We start from the raw sequence: 16,653 nt of genomic DNA, 5'->3' as shown, positions 1-16,653 counted from the left end.
CCAATCTCCTTTGCAGAGTCCATGGAGGCCAATGGTATGCCGAATATTCACCTATCTCCGACTATCGATTGTTCCGCATCTCTATCACTACCTCGGGTCCTACTGATTCCTAGGTAGTAAAAGGGAGATGAGGCATGCATACAAGCGCAGTGAAAGTGAAACATGGCTGAGAACATGGAATCTACCGCTAGTTTAACATATCCCAGGAACAGGGAGAGTTGCATACTGCTACTAAGTAGGAGTCCATGGGTGTATTTCCAGACCAGAACAGGAATGTTGTGGACCTGTTTTCTCAGGTTTCATCGGTCACGTTTAGAAGTCGATCGGGTCCTGACGTCAGAGGGGTTTCATTGTGTCGATCCAGTCAATGAAGTCAACGCGATCGCCAGGGGCCGTCGCAATCACAACCACAGTCTTTGTTTATAATGAGAAGAATTTCCCCAGTCATTGGGCTTTCACGCGTTACATTGCTCTACTCCTCTACTCTCTCATCGCGATCTCGGTCTACGCTGACCCCCACCATCGTTCGCAACATGCCTCAAAAGCGCAAGCCATCGCAAAATGTTACCAGAGAAAATGGAACGAACAGCACCTCACACTCTAACAAACGGGGAAAGGCCGACCTATCATCACCGCATCCCAATGCGCGACAAGTGGAAGAATTCGGCATAGTCTTGCGACAGTTCTACCCGCCCGAGATGAGCAACGAGCGATGCCAAGCCTACAACGACGGCACGCTGGAACGGCCAATGGAGGCATTGAATAGGGTCTGTGAAGAAACGGTGGATGCCCGTCTATCAATTCGGCCGAATGCGGCCGTGGTTCATTGGTTCAAGTCCGATCTCCGATTGCACGATAATCGTGCCTTGCGAAAGGCATATGAGGTTGCGCGCGAACATTCCATCCCTCTTATCGCGCTCTACATTCTCTCGCCCGAGGATCTCACAGCGCACTTGAGCAGTCCCGCGCGGGTGGATCTGACGTTGCGGACGTTGGAGCAATTGAAGCGGGACCTGGGCGAGTTGGACATTCCTTTGTACATGGAAACGCAAGAGAAACGGAGGGGTATACCACAGCGCATTATTGATCTATGTCAGGAGTGGGGTGCTAATCATCTGTTTGCAAACATTGAGTACGAAGTTGACGAGCTGCGTCGAGAGGCGAAGCTGGTTCGGTTGTGTGTCGAGAACGGCATTGCCTTTGACTTGCTCCATGATACCTGTGTTGTTCCGCCGGGTTTACTCAGTAGTCAACAGGGGAAGCAGTATGCTGTATACAGTCCATGGTTTCGCGCGTGGCAGGTGTTTCTTATGGGTAATCCAGATTATCTGGAAGTGTCGGAAGAGCCTGGCGCCAATCCTGGTAATGCTCGGAAAGTCTTCAAGGGTCTTTTCGAAAGCGAGATCCCCGGAGCACCGGATAACAAGCGATTGTCTGAAGAAGAGAGGGAACATTTTCGTCAACTATATCCAGCGGGAGAACATGAGGCTTTAGATCGCCTCGAAAGGTTTCTGGAGGAGAATGCCACGGACTACGATGATATGCGGAATTCACTATCCAAGCAGACCACATCAGTTTTGAGTCCGTACTTTGCGTCTGGATCGTTGAGTGCCAGAACTGCAGTGGCGAAAGCTAAGAAGGCGAACAAAAATCAACTGGACCGGAATGACCTGGGCTTTGTGTCCTGGATTAGTGAGGTGGCATGGAGGGACTTTTACAAACATGTACTGGTTCATTGGCCGTTTATATGGTAAGCATGTGTCACTTCTCTATGGCTTATATGGGGCCTGTCTAATAGGGACAGCATGAACAAATGCTTCAAGTCTGAGTTTACAGACCTTGAATGGGAGTACAATGAGGACTATTTTAATGCGTGGTGCGAGGGTAAAACCGGATACCCCATCGTCGACGCTGCCATGCGACAGATAAATAGCACCGCCTGGATGCACAACCGATCTCGCATGATCGTGGCCTCGTTTCTATCAAAGGATTTATTGATAGACTGGCGACGTGGAGAGCGGTACTTCATGGAACACCTCATCGATGGCGACTTCGCCTCCAACCACGGCGGCTGGGGGTTCGGTTCCAGCACTGGAGTTGATCCGCAACCATACTTTCGCATTTTCAATCCACTACGCCAGAGCGAGCGATTTGACCCGGATGGTGAGTATATCCGGCGCTGGGTACCGGAGCTGCGCGAAATCCAGGGATCGGCTATTCATGATCCGTATGAGCGCGGCGCGGGCGACCTCGCTGAGAAGAATGGATACCCGCGACCGATCGTGGATCATGCGACGAGACGGGCACTCGCCTTGGATCGCTATAAGAGGGCTGCTGGTGGAAATTCTAAATAGAAGTGATGGACAATCGAATACCCCTGACTATTCGATGGGTCCAGCGCGGAATAACAGCTAGACTCCAGCTAGAGTACTCCTTGTCACAGAATATCCTACCTGTTAGTGGTCGAATGAGCACACAGTGACCCTAGCGCCAGTATTGGTGACAGAGGCGACACGGATATCAATATTATTACTCTAATCATGGCGAGCAAATAGTTGGTGGTAATAACTGGATTGACGAATATGCCGACAGTCGCTTGCAAAGGTGGGCGATGGTCTTGCCAAAGGCAATGCGATTTGTGTGAACATCCTGCTTTGAAATCTGTATTGTATTTAGATCCAGCTAAAGAGAAAACTATCGGGGAAACAGCTAAAATCACAACAGATCAAATAGCCCACCATGTGTTAGTCAGACCAAAAGATTCCACTCGACGAACATCAGAAAATAAAAACGGAGGGGACAGTATCCATCACGAACGAAAACAGCTTGAAGATCGGAACGAAGTGAACAGAGGAGAAGCCAACATTCACAAGCCCGCCTGAACAAGATCATACTTAGATCACTGGAGTTCCCTGAGTACCTCCAAAAGACCTTCTCGAACACCACACGGAAGAGGCCAATCTCGAATACCGCCAAGCGCCATCTCTCTGTTCGTGAAATACCATTTCTCAATACTCTTGAGGATCATACGGACCTTCTTGGAATATATGACATCAGCGGTATACCGAGGCTGGTGGCGTAGAGCTTGAGTGAGACGGGTTGCTGGGACTCCCCAAGGGTTCACTTGAAAATCGTCGATATAGTCCACATGTTCATGCAGCAGACCTTGGTGTCCTCGGGGCCACTCTGCTCTCGGTTTATCGAAGAAAGAAAGATCATCCGGAGCCGCAAGCTGAAATGCTCTAAGATAGGTCGCGCGCTTGAACAAGCCTTTCGGGGCCCAAACACCATGTCTTTCGACTTGCCAGTGATAGTGTGCCGCGCGATGTGCGAGGTCAGTGGGCAGAGGATCGATCACGGGAGCTGAAGGGAAGGGGTCCTCAGTATCAAATTCGAAATCTACCAACAAGGTATCCCCGGGAAGGCTCGTACCATCATTTCCACTATCAGCTGTTCCTTGCTCCTGCCTGGAGGGTTGCTCCCGCTGGCGCCGCCGCTGCTCGTCTTCTTGGGCCTGTAATATAGTGATCCTCGCGAGAACGCCCCTTATAGCCTCTTTGAGCTTCTCGCAGCGAGTGACAATCGCTTGATTCACAAAACCGCCTTGTACATTGGCTCCGATCTCCTTGGCACACGGATTCACCATGCCAGTAACCCGGCCGAACGAGGATGAGTCAATCTCTCCACGGTCCTCGGCTGCTTGTTGCTCTCTGTACCAAACACAGAGATGGTCAAGATCTTCGTGTGACAGAGGATGCTGGAATATCGAGTTGTTACCTCGTCTGATCTGAGCGAGCACTAGCCGAACCTCCCAAAGCCTTCGTTCCTTGCGCCAAGAGCGTAACAACAGGAGGAAATTATGACGGTATGTGGTCAATTCGATTATGTGAGCGTGTATCATCTCTCTGACTTTGATCAGTCTAAGCTTTTCGGTAGCAAAGCTAGGGTCAAGGCAGCAGTCTGCGCTATTCAAGAGTCGTCCCGTCCTGCTAGCGATGGTCCAAAAAGGGGGCTCCAGAGAAACATGTAAAAGTGCGACATCAAATGCCACACGAGTTCTGACACCAGAATTCTCATCCACATGATCCGGGACATTTAGGACCATACCAACAGGGACTGTATCCAATCTAGGCTCCCTGTAGGTCGGGATTTCAGGTGGGCACTCCGTGAACGACAGAATATCGCTGGGTCGATAGGCGTGAGCAGCAAATTGTTCAGGAAGAAACCAGAACAGTGGGTAGCCACGGCGTTCGGTATTGACCGACTGATGCTGGTTTTGAAACTCACCAGTTTCTCTAGCGGTGCTGCTGTGCTGCGTATGGTTCAAATGGGTTCTTTCCTTTGGGGTCTCATCATCACCAGTGCGTTGCTCTGCCTCCGCGGTAGACTCCTTTTTGGTTTTAGCAGATCTATCGATAGGGACGTTGGTTTGGACAGACTTCGCCTCGGGCGGTTCAAGTGGGGACTGTTCCATATTGCTGGATGCAGAGAGATCAGGGGTCTCAGTCCTCTGCCTCTTTGGTGAGGGACGGCGAGGATTACTTCCCCATCGCAGTCGGCGTGTTCCTCTCATTTCTTGCTCTGATGTGGCTGTGGGGTGGTATGGCTTGAATACCAGTTCTTTCATCGAGGTTATAGGGTTGTACGAAGAGGTGATAGTAAAGACAGACAGATCTCACGGATACGAAGTTGGAAGAAGTCGCGGTGCGCGAAAGGAGTGTTTTGGTTATTACGCGAGAAAGAACACAAATCAATCAGTGAATATCAGGCACGAAAAGACACGGGCCGCGTGAATTGAACGCCACCTATGCAAAGATGAAACAAGCTACCAATGGGCGCTCAACATAAGGCCAGGCAACTACATATGCGGGAAAATATAGGATGCACTTTCACTCATGTCTTTCAGTAGACAGTGGTCATGGCAACACACATTCCCAGTGCTCCCCCCCGACGTAGGTACTTCTTAGTGGGTATCTGTGTGATATTAATAACACCACTCGCGGGTATCAAGTTTGTGCACTATCACTAACCTGCAATGATGACGCTGGAAGGCAACCCCGAGCTCTGGATTGTCATTCACGTACTTTGTCCCCGTGATCGTCTCTGGGGCTATGCCGAGTTCCACCCAAGCCACCAACGCAGCTAAGATATTGTCATTTCTGTTAAACGGTGTCATTGTTGGAACAGGGCTACCACCCTGCCCAAATGCCCATGCACCTGGACCTGAGCTACAGTGGGACATGCCAGAGATACGGAAGAAACGGAAGAAATGGTCAAGTTCGGAGGCAGACATGTTCATAGTTGTCGAAAGATGATTGTAAAACCGCTCCGTGTTGAAGCTTGTAATTTTACCATCCTGCTGTCCATGGTAGGTGATTATCCTTCCTCCTCGTTTTTTGTAGTTCGACAGATCGTTCGGCCAGGTTCTGATCCTCTGTGGATTTAAGTCATCCGCGACCTTTGCGTCATGAATATCAAACTCGGCTGGATTCCATGACGGATCATACACCACATATTGAAACCATTCCTTATATCTCAGATAAGCACACGATACGACTACGGTCGACCAGGAGCACATACCTTAGAATAGCTGAATGGCTTTCCTGAATAAAGCTTGTCTGCGGCCTCCAGCTCGCTTCCTGGTTGCATTGCGGGGAATATCAGTTGCCCATTTTCGTCGTACATCGGACTAAACACCTTCCGGACGATCTCTACCTGCGCAGGGCTCAGACAGTTATCTATTCTATCGTTTGTGCACATTAGCACCTCCGGACGAAAATCGCACAAGGTAGGATCCTCAATGATGCCGTCATCGACATAGTCAAGTGTATCGCACTGGACCAACACCTCAGGGTGAATCAGGTTCTTCCATGTTGATACACTTATGAAGCTAGCGGAGTCAGCGGAACCCGTAATAGGGAAGAAGCTTGCTCTCCAGGAGACAAGATTATTGAAGTCTAGTGCCGGTGATCCCGCAATAACACCATCGAAGTCATTGGGGAAGGCCACAGCGGAGTGGATCCCCTGCCGTCCCCCTAAAGAGCAACCCAGGTAATATGACTTTGTATGCGGTCGCCCATAGAATGCCTTGGTGACTTGTTTACCTATCACCGTGCTAAGATGAAGCCTGCTAACAGTTAGCTATCTAGAGCTGCATCAACACACGCGTCGACAGGATGACATACGCTCTCCAAGAGAAATCGGCGAGGACATCCGAGTTTTCATAAAATGAGACGGCAGTCGTGCCATTGTGCCCGTTGTTCGACCCGACCACGGCGAATCCGTTCGCGGCCCCGTATGCCAGATCCTCATATTTTATACCTGTTCAGTGACTTATCATGAGATTGCCTTCACAATCACGAACATTTTTGTTCTCGACAGGTGCTAACATACAGCCATCGATCCCGCCATTTCCAGTCCCCAAGAACCTGCCAGTCCAATTTCGAGGGAGCCAGAGCTCTGTGGTCACGCTTGATCTGTTGGATGTCTCCAGATATAATGCGACACGACAAAGATCTACCGGCACAACTTGATACGGGCGAGCACAGGTTGCATCATTGTACGGCAAACTGAGATTTGTCCCCGCGGGCACATATTCAACGAATTCACGATGTGCATCCGTAGTCCTCGTATCGGGTGAAAAGGCTTGGCACGAGGCTTGAAAATTGGTTCCCACGGCCAAGGCGAGGGATAAATTTACGCCGAGAATGTTCAGCCATAGTGAGACCTTCATCTTATCTCTTTCGACGTGAAAGTGAATCGGTATTCCGCCCGTTTCGCAATATCCATCGATTGTCGTGGCATATGACCATGAGTGACCAAGCTACGACGCCAAAGAGGGAGGGAAGTGCAGAAAGACGAGTCCCTTGCGTCTTATCTTCGACTAGTCCCGTTCTTGGCGGCTGATCACTACGATATGGGAATACGGTACTTTTGAATTGGTGATGATGCTCGCATATAGTCGACGTCGCGACCAAGGAGAGGAAAAAACAAATACATACCAGAGGATGATGATTCACAGATTGCCATGAAGACGGTTTCTGCAATTGAAGTTGTAGTAGAAGCACGAGTATCGACCTCTATACATGGCATAATAACTGGCCAACAGAGGAATGGGGTAAACCAGTTTCAAGGTGATGTAGAGTAGAGGCAACTTTTAAACAGTGCAGCATACACACCCAATCAAAAAATTCGGACGTAGGTTTCAACTCGCAGGTGTATTGCTTGATAACTTACGGGAATCATCTACCGCTGGAAATAATACCTGATGCTTTAGCGTCAGGATACAGTGGGGCAAAGCTTGTACATACAGAGACTAAATCTGGACTTTACAAACCTGATATCACATCACAGAGCGCAGATTAGATTGTAAAGAATCGTCAATTACTAATTATTAATAATGGAGAATTAATAATCGGAGCTGCACGATTTTCAGTCGACGCCTGGGATTCGGCAGTAGACGTGCATATCTCCACCTGCAGTGTCCAGGGCGGATGACGTCGTTAGGGAGAAGCGTTAGAGAAAGAAGGTATAAATATAAAACATCCGCTATACACATCACCATGGAAAATTCTCAAACCAACCATGATTCACAACATCCTGCTCACCGGCGCCTCGGGCTATCTTGGGGGCACTCTACTCGCGCGCTTGAAACAGACAGATTTGCCTCCATATGGCAAGCTTTACGCCCTTGTTCGCTCTGAAAAACAAGCCCAATGTGTGCAGGAATATGGCGCAGAGCCTTTACTCTGCAACATTGCGGAGCATGATCAATTAACCAACGCAATTATTGACAGAGAGATTTCTGTGATATATTTCCTGATCGACGCTTACGGTCAGACACATCAGCAAGTGATGATCAGGGCCCTTGGGAAGGTAAAGGAACGCACAGGTAAAACAGTGCATTTCCTACATACAACCGGTGCCAAACAATTCAGTCGACATGGGGGTGTTCAAGATAAAAGCACTTTACTTGACACGGATCCGAAGCTCTATGAGATCCAGAAAAGTGCTGCCCCGCCGTATACATGGTTTACTCAGGTATCAATCTTCCTGACTTGGCGTGTACTGCGACACGAATACCAAACTCACTCACCTCTTGAATAGGGTCTCAGGACCAATGTCGCGGTTATTGACACCGCAGAGGAGAACGGAGTGCGGAGTTACATATTTGCTCCCTGCATAGTATATGGAGAAGGGGAGGGGTTCGGGAACCGCACTTCTATTCAGGATGTTGCAGTGGTGAAAGCCGCGAAGAAGACAGGTCGTGTCTATACGGTGGATTCCGATAACCCCGTGAGTTTCATGTTGATCATCAAGGACTGTCTGTCATAGCGCTAACATGTCCGCCAGATCTGGCCTGTTTGCCACATTATTGACAACACTGCTCTATACTTGCAGATTCTGCGACAGATTTTGCTCGGGAATGATATCGGGTATAACAGGAATGGGTTCTTCCTTGCTGCCTCCGGAAGTATAGCTTGGAAAGACATATATGACGCTTTTGCTAAAGCTTTATCAAAACGTGGTGTGGTTAGTGATAGTACGGTGGCACAGGCAGACGAAACAGTGCTGGGAAAAATGGGCGAAGCACTGGGAGTGGTCCCATCTGTTGTACCTTTTCAAGTGGGCGGCAAGTACGTGATTCACTATCCTCAATGCTATCTTGCCATAAATGTTAACCCAGTCCAGCTGTACCTTCACTGCAGTCCATGGCAAGCAGATCGGCTGGGAGCCGCAGTACCCACCGGAGTATATACTCGAAGCAGCAGATGACGAGGTTAAGCTGATTCTGAAGAGCCTTGAATCAAAAGCAACCATTGGGTGATCCCAAACCTACTCTACGAATGGTTGGTTACTGGTAAAGGACTAGATAGGTAAGCATGGCAGGATTGCGAGTACTGCATTGGCATTATTTCAACAAGGGCCTACAGCTACGTGATGTATGCTCATGCATGTTGATGCTACGGCCCTTGCGATACACAATACAAACTAAAGCTAGAGCAATAGAGAATAGAATTCTCATTAGCGACATTTTACCAAACTCGGCTGATGAGCCTTCATGTTCATGGCTCCTACTAAGTCCACTTACAGGTCCCGTTAAATTCATATCGTTCTTCATAAGAACGTTTCCGTTCTTTGAGTTACTCTAATTATGTCCCTCAATATTCGTAGAGGAAGGTACCGAAGAAAGAAGAATTCCCTATACCTCCAGAAACTAAGCTTTACTCTCCCTGACAACCGAATTCCCTCCTTCTAACTCACGAAATAAGCACGATCACCAAGCTTGGTGTATGCTATGTCTAATCTCGCTATCTAATTACCCAGATGCACCTGAGGTACAGGTGACGCCGAGGCCTGAAGGAGTGTTGCCACACAGAATCTTTGCATCTCCCGATGGAGCTTTCACCTCGAAGCCGCTGATGGTGACATCACAAGTGCCCTTAGAGCCACAATTCAGATTAGCTACCACAGGGTCCTCCTTGGCACTCGTGGTGCCCGTGAATCCCTTAACAACAATGCCTTCCAGCACGGCATTGCCAGGGTTTTCTTCACAATATTCATCATCTTCGCCATAGCAGCTTTGAATCTGGAAGGCATAATCACAGCCGTCGACGATGAAGTCTTCAAATGTGGCATTCTTCACCGTTGACACGCCATGGTCTCCACCACTAGGGTAGGTTTTGATGCCTGCTGCTTTGCTCGAGTTGATCATTGTTATGTTGCGAGCATAAACGTTCTGGACGATATCATCGCTGGACTTCCCAAGTGAGCCCACCGATATGCCATGAGATCCTGTGCACGTCACATCCTCAACGGTTACGTAGTTTGCGCCAGGCTTGAAAGCCACACAGTCATCGTCGTTTGTGATAGCGACGGATGAGATGATCACATCGGTACTGGCGCCTATGTCAAAGGCGTCTGTATTCTTCGGAAGATTGTCCGACTCTGAGGTGGCATCCATAGTCAGACTCGTAAACTGGGCATTTGATGTGTCGCCTTTGACAGAAATGAACACGTTTGGCGGATTCTTCTGTCGAAGTCCAGAGACCTCGATCTTGCTGCCCCCGGTGATGTAAAGTAGGGTCGGGCGCTTGTAGCTGCTGTCCTCTGCAAATTTATCCCATCTGTGCAAGCCAGTTAGTCAAGACATAGTTCAATATAGACGAAAAGCAACGTACGACTCTTGGCCATTCCCATCAATAACTCCAGAGCCCGTTACCGAGCGAAGTTTCAGCCCGTCAATATCCGAGACACTGATCATGGCCGTCTTTCCATTCCAGTAATCTGTGGAGCTGGTGAACTGGAGCAACCCTTCCACCTGGAAGTCACAGTTCGAGCAGCCCTTGAAATCGAGCACACTATTCAAGTAATATGTCGTATCGGCCGGGATTACGATCGTACCTCCGTCACCGCATGATGTGATCGCTTCCTGGATTGCTGGAACATCGTCGGTCGAGGAGCTTCCACCAGCAGTGGGCGTGCAAGCAGCACGCGGCTTGATAGTCCTATCCGGGGATGTTTCGCTTCTCGATGGGGCCGCTCTGCTAAGTCCAAATAGTGAGAGCAGTAAAACGCTGTTGAGGCCGACCATATTCGCACTGATTTACGCCAAGCTCCCAAATGCTTATTTGTTGTGTACGCCACGGAAGATAGAATCGACAAAGGCCAAATATATAGCCTCAAGACGCAGAATTCATCGCCTCCAGTCAGAACAACGTCCCACCATTGTGCCAGTCTTGTCGATCACAGGTGCCATTGCGAATACGAGGGCTGCACAGGACTCCAGGAAGGACAAGCTGCTTTGACGGAGAAACGTGTTCATCAAGATTGTCCGTCACCTCCGCGCGCTGCCCAAAGCTTGTTTTGCTTAAATTGCTCTTACTCTTCCAACCGAGATTAGGGAATTGATCGTCGTCCGGGGTGGAACACATTGGGCAGGAATAGCCCGGCTAAATGAGCACCCGCTTTTAACCTGTGGGCCTCCGCGGACTCCGGCACTTGCGCTTTGCCGATTGATGGAAGAATTCTAGAACACCATATATCTGGATACGGCGTAGAGGTCGTTCGAGACATGTGAAACAGTTTGCTGTGTTAAGTCCGGACCAGACCAATGTGCAGGGTTTATAATGGTGCTCATGAACATCATTACTAGTCAGGTACAGGACTGCTTGCATCCGATCTACCTATCACATTCCAACGCCGACCCAGTATGCGCCGGGCCCTTCTGAAAACTGCTCTGTTGAGCTTCAGTCTCTGTAGCTCTGCATCTGTGCTGCCCAGGGATTCGGGTCGAACCAGTGCGCCATCCGGATGTTCCACGGTAGGCAAGTCTGGCAATTATTCAACCATCAGCGATGCCCTCGACGCTCTGGGCTCATCGACGACAGACGCATGTATTTACATTGCAGCCGGCACCTACGAAGAGCAGCTGATTATTGACTATGCGGGCCGCTTGACGCTATATGGGGAGACCAATGATACCGAAACATATAAGCAGAATACCGTCACTATCACCCATACCTTATCATCTCCAGAATCTGGCTCTCTCGATAGTAGTGCCACTGTCAATATCAAGTCGGACTTGGTTTCGGTATACAACATCAATATAGCGAATGGATATGGGTCGGGCGCGCAGGCCGTTGCGTAAGCGATTAGTCTTTTCCACTATGTGTACGAGTAACCCAAAAATACATCTAACATGTAGCTGCTCCCGATACTAGACTTGTCGCCAATGCCGACCGACTTGGATTTTATGCCTGCCAATTCACAGGGTACCAGGATACTCTGTATGCCAAATCCGGCCATCAGTACTATATCAATTCTCGCATTGAAGGTGCGTTACGCAGTGCCCTTTTCCGGCTTCAGGGCCTTGAGCCAGATTTAGATCGGTATTAATCTATTCACAGGCGCGGTCGATTATATCTTTGGCGACGCCGCTGCCTGGTTTGAGAATTGCGATATAGTCTCGAATGGTGCTGGCTACATCACCGCCATGTCGCGAGAGGAGACGTCTGACACTGCGTGGTACGCCATTGATCACTGCAATATCAAGGCAGCGTCCGGAGCGGACCTGACTGGTGATGTCTATCTGGGCCGACCCTGGCGAGTCCTCGCCCGCGTGATCTATCAGTACTCAGTCCTATCCGATATCATCAACGCCAAAGGTTGGCATTCTATGGCGGATGGTGCAACGCCGCTTTATTATGAGTTCAATAATACCGGTGCTGGATCCGACACATCGGAACGAGAGTATCTGAACACCATTGATGCTGCTGTGACAAAAGAAACAGTCTTAGGAGATGACTACAATGATTGGGTCGACTCCAGTTTCTAGGTGAATGAAGTATTGTCAGTTCTAGGTATATTAAGTAGAAACATTAGTGGCATATCTATCTAGCAGTGATTTATTAACAGCATTGCCTTGAACCTTGTGATCTATGTAAAAGATGTTATCATATAAGCCCGGAGGTCGACTTCGAGATATATTTCTGTGAGATGTGATGGACCATGTAATCGGTTGAGCTCATGACTTTTCTATATCCGTCAGTGCTTTGAATTCTACTGAACTAGGGGCACATAGGAAACCTTTCAGTGTTCTATATTAGCGAGTTGGTCTATCGTAATTTAAGAATAAAGGAAAAGCCGAGGGTCCCCGATGTGCTGCCTGCACACCTGAGGCAGAAAGGCCTGATTGCGTGCTTTCTAAGCAACGCTCATTGGCTCTTTGCCTGGTGCTGCCGAGAGAGGAATAGTGAAACCCCACGGATGACTCTTGCCGGCCCTAAACCTTCACTCTTCCAATTCTACCGTTGGCATGAATCACCCTGGGCGATGGACGGGTCATCCTCGACTTACGCCGCAGAATCATGCTGGACGTGTCGTCGCCGTCGCCGAACATGCGACCGCTTGCTTCCAGCGTGTCGCAAGTGTGAAATAATGCAAGATCAATGTCTCGGATACGCCAGGGAGCGGCCTCTCCGGTGGACGAATAGCATCGCCAGCCGCGGCAAATGGATGGGAAAGACCGTGCCAAGCGTTGGATCGCCAATGTCAATCGGGCGGTTACTAATTGACCCTGGTCTCCAAGACCTAACGAGGCCGATGCGAGAGAACATCGCATACTGTATGTAGATTAACCTCCACATGGCACGAGAACATACTGATCGTGGCGCGTAGTTGAGCGAAATTGCAGCCCAGAGTGTGTGATCTATGACCTAGGACCGAATAACCCATTCAAGGAATTCATGAGCCTAATCCCGTCCAGTCGGGGTCTTTGTCATATTATGGTTTCCATTGCAGCGCTGCACCAGGCGCAGCGGGAGTTAAATAGTACTCGGTTAATCGGTAACGAGCAGTTTCCTGGAGCGCTGGACACTGCGGAAGGGGCGAGAGAGTCACCCCGGTTTTACCAATACCTCTATCACAAACAACAGGCTCTTTATTTGTTAAGAACTAGGTACCATGAGGCATTATGTCATGACTCTTATGGCGTTATTGCTTCCGTCCTCCTGTTCATTTGGCTGGCATGTTTGGAAAGCGGGAGAAACACCTGGGCGTATCATCTCAACGGACTGAAGCAGATTATGCAGGCCCAAATCCTGTCTATGGATTTAGCACCATCGACAAGCTTGACTGCAGCATTTTGCCGATTCTATGAATATTTCGACACGAGCTATGCCATGTCAGTATAAACGATCATCCCCTCTTGAACTGATGTATGCCTAACATCGCAGCTTCGAAATTCTCGGTTCGACGTTGGTAAAGTCCAAACAACAATATAAGCCTCTCTTCACATCAATACCGATCATTGACATCCTCAAGCGCTCCGAGTCCTTAACATGGACGGGCTGTCCGGCAGACGTCCTTTACGTACTGTCACTTGTCAACTCCGCTTGTTCAGGTCCGGTCGCTCCGGGGCCTGACGTTATCGTTCACCTTTTCTCTCAGATCGAAAACTTTTCGCCTCAAAGATGGGCTTTTGCAACGCCCAATACGTCTTACCTAACCGTCCGGTACCATGTTGCATGCATATACAAAGCAGCCGCGTTGATCTACATGTCCCAGGCCTTGTCCCATACATCACCCCAGTATTACCCAATCGAGTCGCATATGCCCGGCTCACTGGATTCCATCATTGGCCATTTCACCTCGGTAGGTCCGGGGGACACTCACTTCAAAGGGCTCTTGTGGCCAGCATTCATTATTGGAGCCGAGGCACAAACCGAACACCAAAGATCGGCAATTATGGAAGTGTTTGAGCACCTGTGGAGCTTTTGGCGCGCTCATAATGTTAGCCACGCGCTAGAGGTTCTCCAGAAGATTTGGCAGCGACAAGCTACCCCAGAGGGAGCGTCACAGCCTTGGATTGAATACCTGTATGAACAAGGGGAAAATTGGATGTTTGTATAGTACCAGACCAGAGCCCCCATATGGCAAGTTCCCAGTTAAGTGAGTGTTATAACATTAAATGGCCTATAATAGTAGTTTACCATTTCCTGTACATACTACTTTATGAATTTCTAAAGGTGTACCATCGCTCGTACCTGGGAAATGGCGTTGTGACCTTTTAACAGAGTCTGGAAACACCCGGATACTAACCGGGAATGTGGTGACTAGTAGAAGTTGAGAAGATAGGCATTCGTATAGTATGTACATTACGCACAGATATTGAGCGTCTAATAGTTCATGAATTATGAAGAGGTGTGGCCACTAGGAGGAACAATATAAGTCAGTAGAGTAATAAGGAAAGGTACATACATCCTGCTTATATCGACAGAAGAAGCGCGAATGGGGTGACGGCGCAAGAATAATACATATTACATGATTTCGTCACTTAAAGCTGACACTAATATCACAACATCAACACGTAAAGACATGATTCATGCAGCGTCGGCGCGCATAACCGGCATCGATGAATCATTATTGCACTGCTCTCGCCCAGATACCATCCACATCCTCGTCTGGGCTCATGTTATCTACAATGCCCAATGCTGTGGTCGGCTTCTTGTAACCCAAGAGTTCCAACATCTTAGGGCTCATCTCCCGGACCTTGCTTCTTGGGACAGCGAGGAATTGGTTCTCCTCGGTCCGAAGATGGCCACGGATAAAGAATAAACTGTGCATCGTTCGGACAGAGTCAGGTACGGAATTGTGCCCGCCGCCATGGAAGGCTGAAGCGAGGAATATCAAGGCCGAGCCGGGCGACATTTCTTTCTAGTTAACATGCGCATCTTATGGGATCGTGCATAACCCACGCAGACGGGGATTATATACCTGCAAAGCAAACTTCATCCGCACGAGCCCACCGATCATCGTCCCACTTATGACTTCCCGGGACGAACATTGTCCCCCCGTTTTCTCGCGTCACCTCACACCCGGCAATTAAGCATCCAAACTGGCTCACCTGCTTGAAGCTCCATGGGACGAAAGGATTTCGTGTATGACGGATATTGTGAACGTTATCATCACGGTGCAGAAGTTGTCTCGGGGCTCCATAGCCGATATTCATCGATACGCTGAGACTCAGCAACGGATCGAGTGTGTTGGGCTCGGCGTTGCCCTCACGATATAGAACAAAGTCGTCGCGAAGGATTCGCTGGCGTAGTTCCTCGAGAACCGGGTGCTCGCAGATTTGCGCGACAGTTCTAGACTTCCCAACCAACCCGGGCACAAGTGTTGTTTGGGGAGGGATCGTGGTAAATGCATCGCCGTCGACAGTCGGGTCGAGGTGGCGACGGTGCTTTTCATTCCAGGGTTGGAGTTCCTGTTCGATCGCAGATAGGTCGTCCTTTGAAACAAGGTCTGTGAGGATTACGCCACCGTCACGCTCGAGGATTGCGAGGATATACTCAATCGGTGTTGTCGCGGGGATCTTTTCTATGGATGCCGTGGGCTGATACAAGGGATCGATCGGGGCTGGCGTTGGGAGTGGAAGTCGCGTCATGGTGATATGGTAACAATGGTCAGTAGGAGGTATTCTTCGTTCTTCTAGTCTTGATAACTGAACAGGGATAGACATGTACCACTCTTAAGCATATGGTATCCCCGCAGTTGATCTCTCAATGCGGGGATAATGGCCTGCTATCGGGTGGAGTGCTCTCATTTTTTATGCCGCATTGGGAACTTCCGAGGTTCGTCATTCTTGACATATTTTCCTACGCCATCGGGGGATAGTATCCACGTTTACCACAAGTTTGTGTCGCACCAAAAGCCATAAAGCATGTCAGCACTGTAGATTGGCTTCCCCTATCGGATTTAATGGTATGATGCTCTTTGTAGAACTATTGTTTCCAGGCTACCAATATCACACGACAAAAGTGTTACCACTGCTAACATCCCCCAAGTTTACCGCAATTGCAACGATATTAAAGCCCACAGGACCTTGTATCGGTCCCCAATGGTTCCAACATCATATAGTAGAAGCAAAACAATAATTAAATGACACGGTCGGCAATAATCCTTCTTACCATGTCGTTGTGGGCAAACCGTCCGAGATATAGACACCGAGGGATAGCATTAAACCAGGGAGCGCTTCAACATCTTAGGGATAATGAGTATTTCCACAAATCGTTTATAGAAATCAATGCTCTCTTACTCTCCTATTTCTTTCGATCGTAGCCCTGTACCCCCAAGGCTGGATAGAGGAACATG

At 49.1% G+C, this 16,653-nt stretch overlaps 7 protein-coding genes across 7 annotated transcripts; 4 read left to right on the top strand and 3 right to left on the bottom strand.

Moving 5' to 3' along the window:
- Positions 1-162: 162 nt before the first annotated feature.
- BDV37DRAFT_297024 (deoxyribodipyrimidine photo-lyase PHR1) lies at positions 163-2,468 on the top strand (the record flags this gene model as incomplete). The annotated part of the gene is made up of 3 exons (XM_032090233.1): positions 163-235; positions 445-1,750; positions 1,805-2,468. 3 exons carry the CDS (start codon positions 163-165, stop codon positions 2,352-2,354), a joined length of 1,929 nt encoding a protein of 642 aa, XP_031937646.1. The 3' UTR covers positions 2,355-2,468.
- Positions 2,469-2,899: 431 nt separating this feature from the next.
- BDV37DRAFT_274515 (tannase and feruloyl esterase-domain-containing protein) lies at positions 2,900-6,733 on the bottom strand (the record flags this gene model as incomplete). Its single annotated transcript, XM_032085248.1, has 5 exons — positions 2,900-4,478; positions 5,085-5,458; positions 5,581-6,115; positions 6,186-6,321; positions 6,394-6,733. The coding sequence occupies 5 exons, from the start codon at positions 6,731-6,733 to the stop codon at positions 2,900-2,902; spliced, it is 2,964 nt and encodes a 987-aa protein (XP_031937645.1).
- Positions 6,734-7,584: 851 nt separating this feature from the next.
- On the top strand, positions 7,585-9,236 carry BDV37DRAFT_297020 (uncharacterized protein; the record flags this gene model as incomplete). The annotated part of the gene is made up of 4 exons (XM_032090232.1): positions 7,585-8,040; positions 8,107-8,295; positions 8,353-8,636; positions 8,692-9,236. The coding sequence occupies 4 exons, from the start codon at positions 7,585-7,587 to the stop codon at positions 8,825-8,827; spliced, it is 1,065 nt and encodes a 354-aa protein (XP_031937644.1). The 3' UTR covers positions 8,828-9,236.
- Positions 8,716-10,880, bottom strand: BDV37DRAFT_297016 (putative extracellular exo-polygalacturonase). The gene is made up of 2 exons (XM_032090231.1): positions 10,182-10,880; positions 8,716-10,127 (listed from the first exon to the last, which is right to left on the bottom strand). Exons 1-2 carry the CDS (start codon positions 10,592-10,594, stop codon positions 9,320-9,322), a joined length of 1,221 nt encoding a protein of 406 aa, XP_031937643.1. The 5' UTR covers positions 10,595-10,880; the 3' UTR covers positions 8,716-9,319.
- Positions 10,881-11,095: 215 nt separating this feature from the next.
- On the top strand, positions 11,096-12,337 carry pmeA (putative pectin methylesterase; the record flags this gene model as incomplete). The annotated part of the gene is made up of 3 exons (XM_032090230.1): positions 11,096-11,646; positions 11,724-11,836; positions 11,910-12,337. The coding sequence occupies exons 1-3, from the start codon at positions 11,213-11,215 to the stop codon at positions 12,335-12,337; spliced, it is 975 nt and encodes a 324-aa protein (XP_031937642.1). The 5' UTR covers positions 11,096-11,212.
- A 483-nt stretch (positions 12,338-12,820) lies between these two features.
- On the top strand, positions 12,821-14,462 carry BDV37DRAFT_257946 (transcription factor domain-containing protein). The gene is made up of 3 exons (XM_032082997.1): positions 12,821-13,126; positions 13,180-13,684; positions 13,737-14,462. The coding sequence occupies exons 1-3, from the start codon at positions 12,835-12,837 to the stop codon at positions 14,410-14,412; spliced, it is 1,473 nt and encodes a 490-aa protein (XP_031937641.1). The 5' UTR covers positions 12,821-12,834; the 3' UTR covers positions 14,413-14,462.
- A 340-nt stretch (positions 14,463-14,802) lies between these two features.
- On the bottom strand, positions 14,803-15,946 carry BDV37DRAFT_297007 (phytanoyl-CoA dioxygenase family protein; the record flags this gene model as incomplete). The annotated part of the gene is made up of 2 exons (XM_032090229.1): positions 14,803-15,212; positions 15,277-15,946. 2 exons carry the CDS (start codon positions 15,944-15,946, stop codon positions 14,923-14,925), a joined length of 960 nt encoding a protein of 319 aa, XP_031937640.1. The 3' UTR covers positions 14,803-14,922.
- Positions 15,947-16,653: the final 707 nt, after the last annotated feature.

The sequence above is a fragment of the Aspergillus pseudonomiae genome (assembly GCF_009193645.1).
Source record: "Aspergillus pseudonomiae strain CBS 119388 unplaced genomic scaffold BDV37scaffold_80, whole genome shotgun sequence".
Lineage (NCBI taxonomy): Eukaryota > Fungi > Ascomycota > Eurotiomycetes > Eurotiales > Aspergillaceae > Aspergillus > Aspergillus pseudonomiae.
This window is presented reverse-complemented; position numbering and strand designations above follow the sequence as displayed.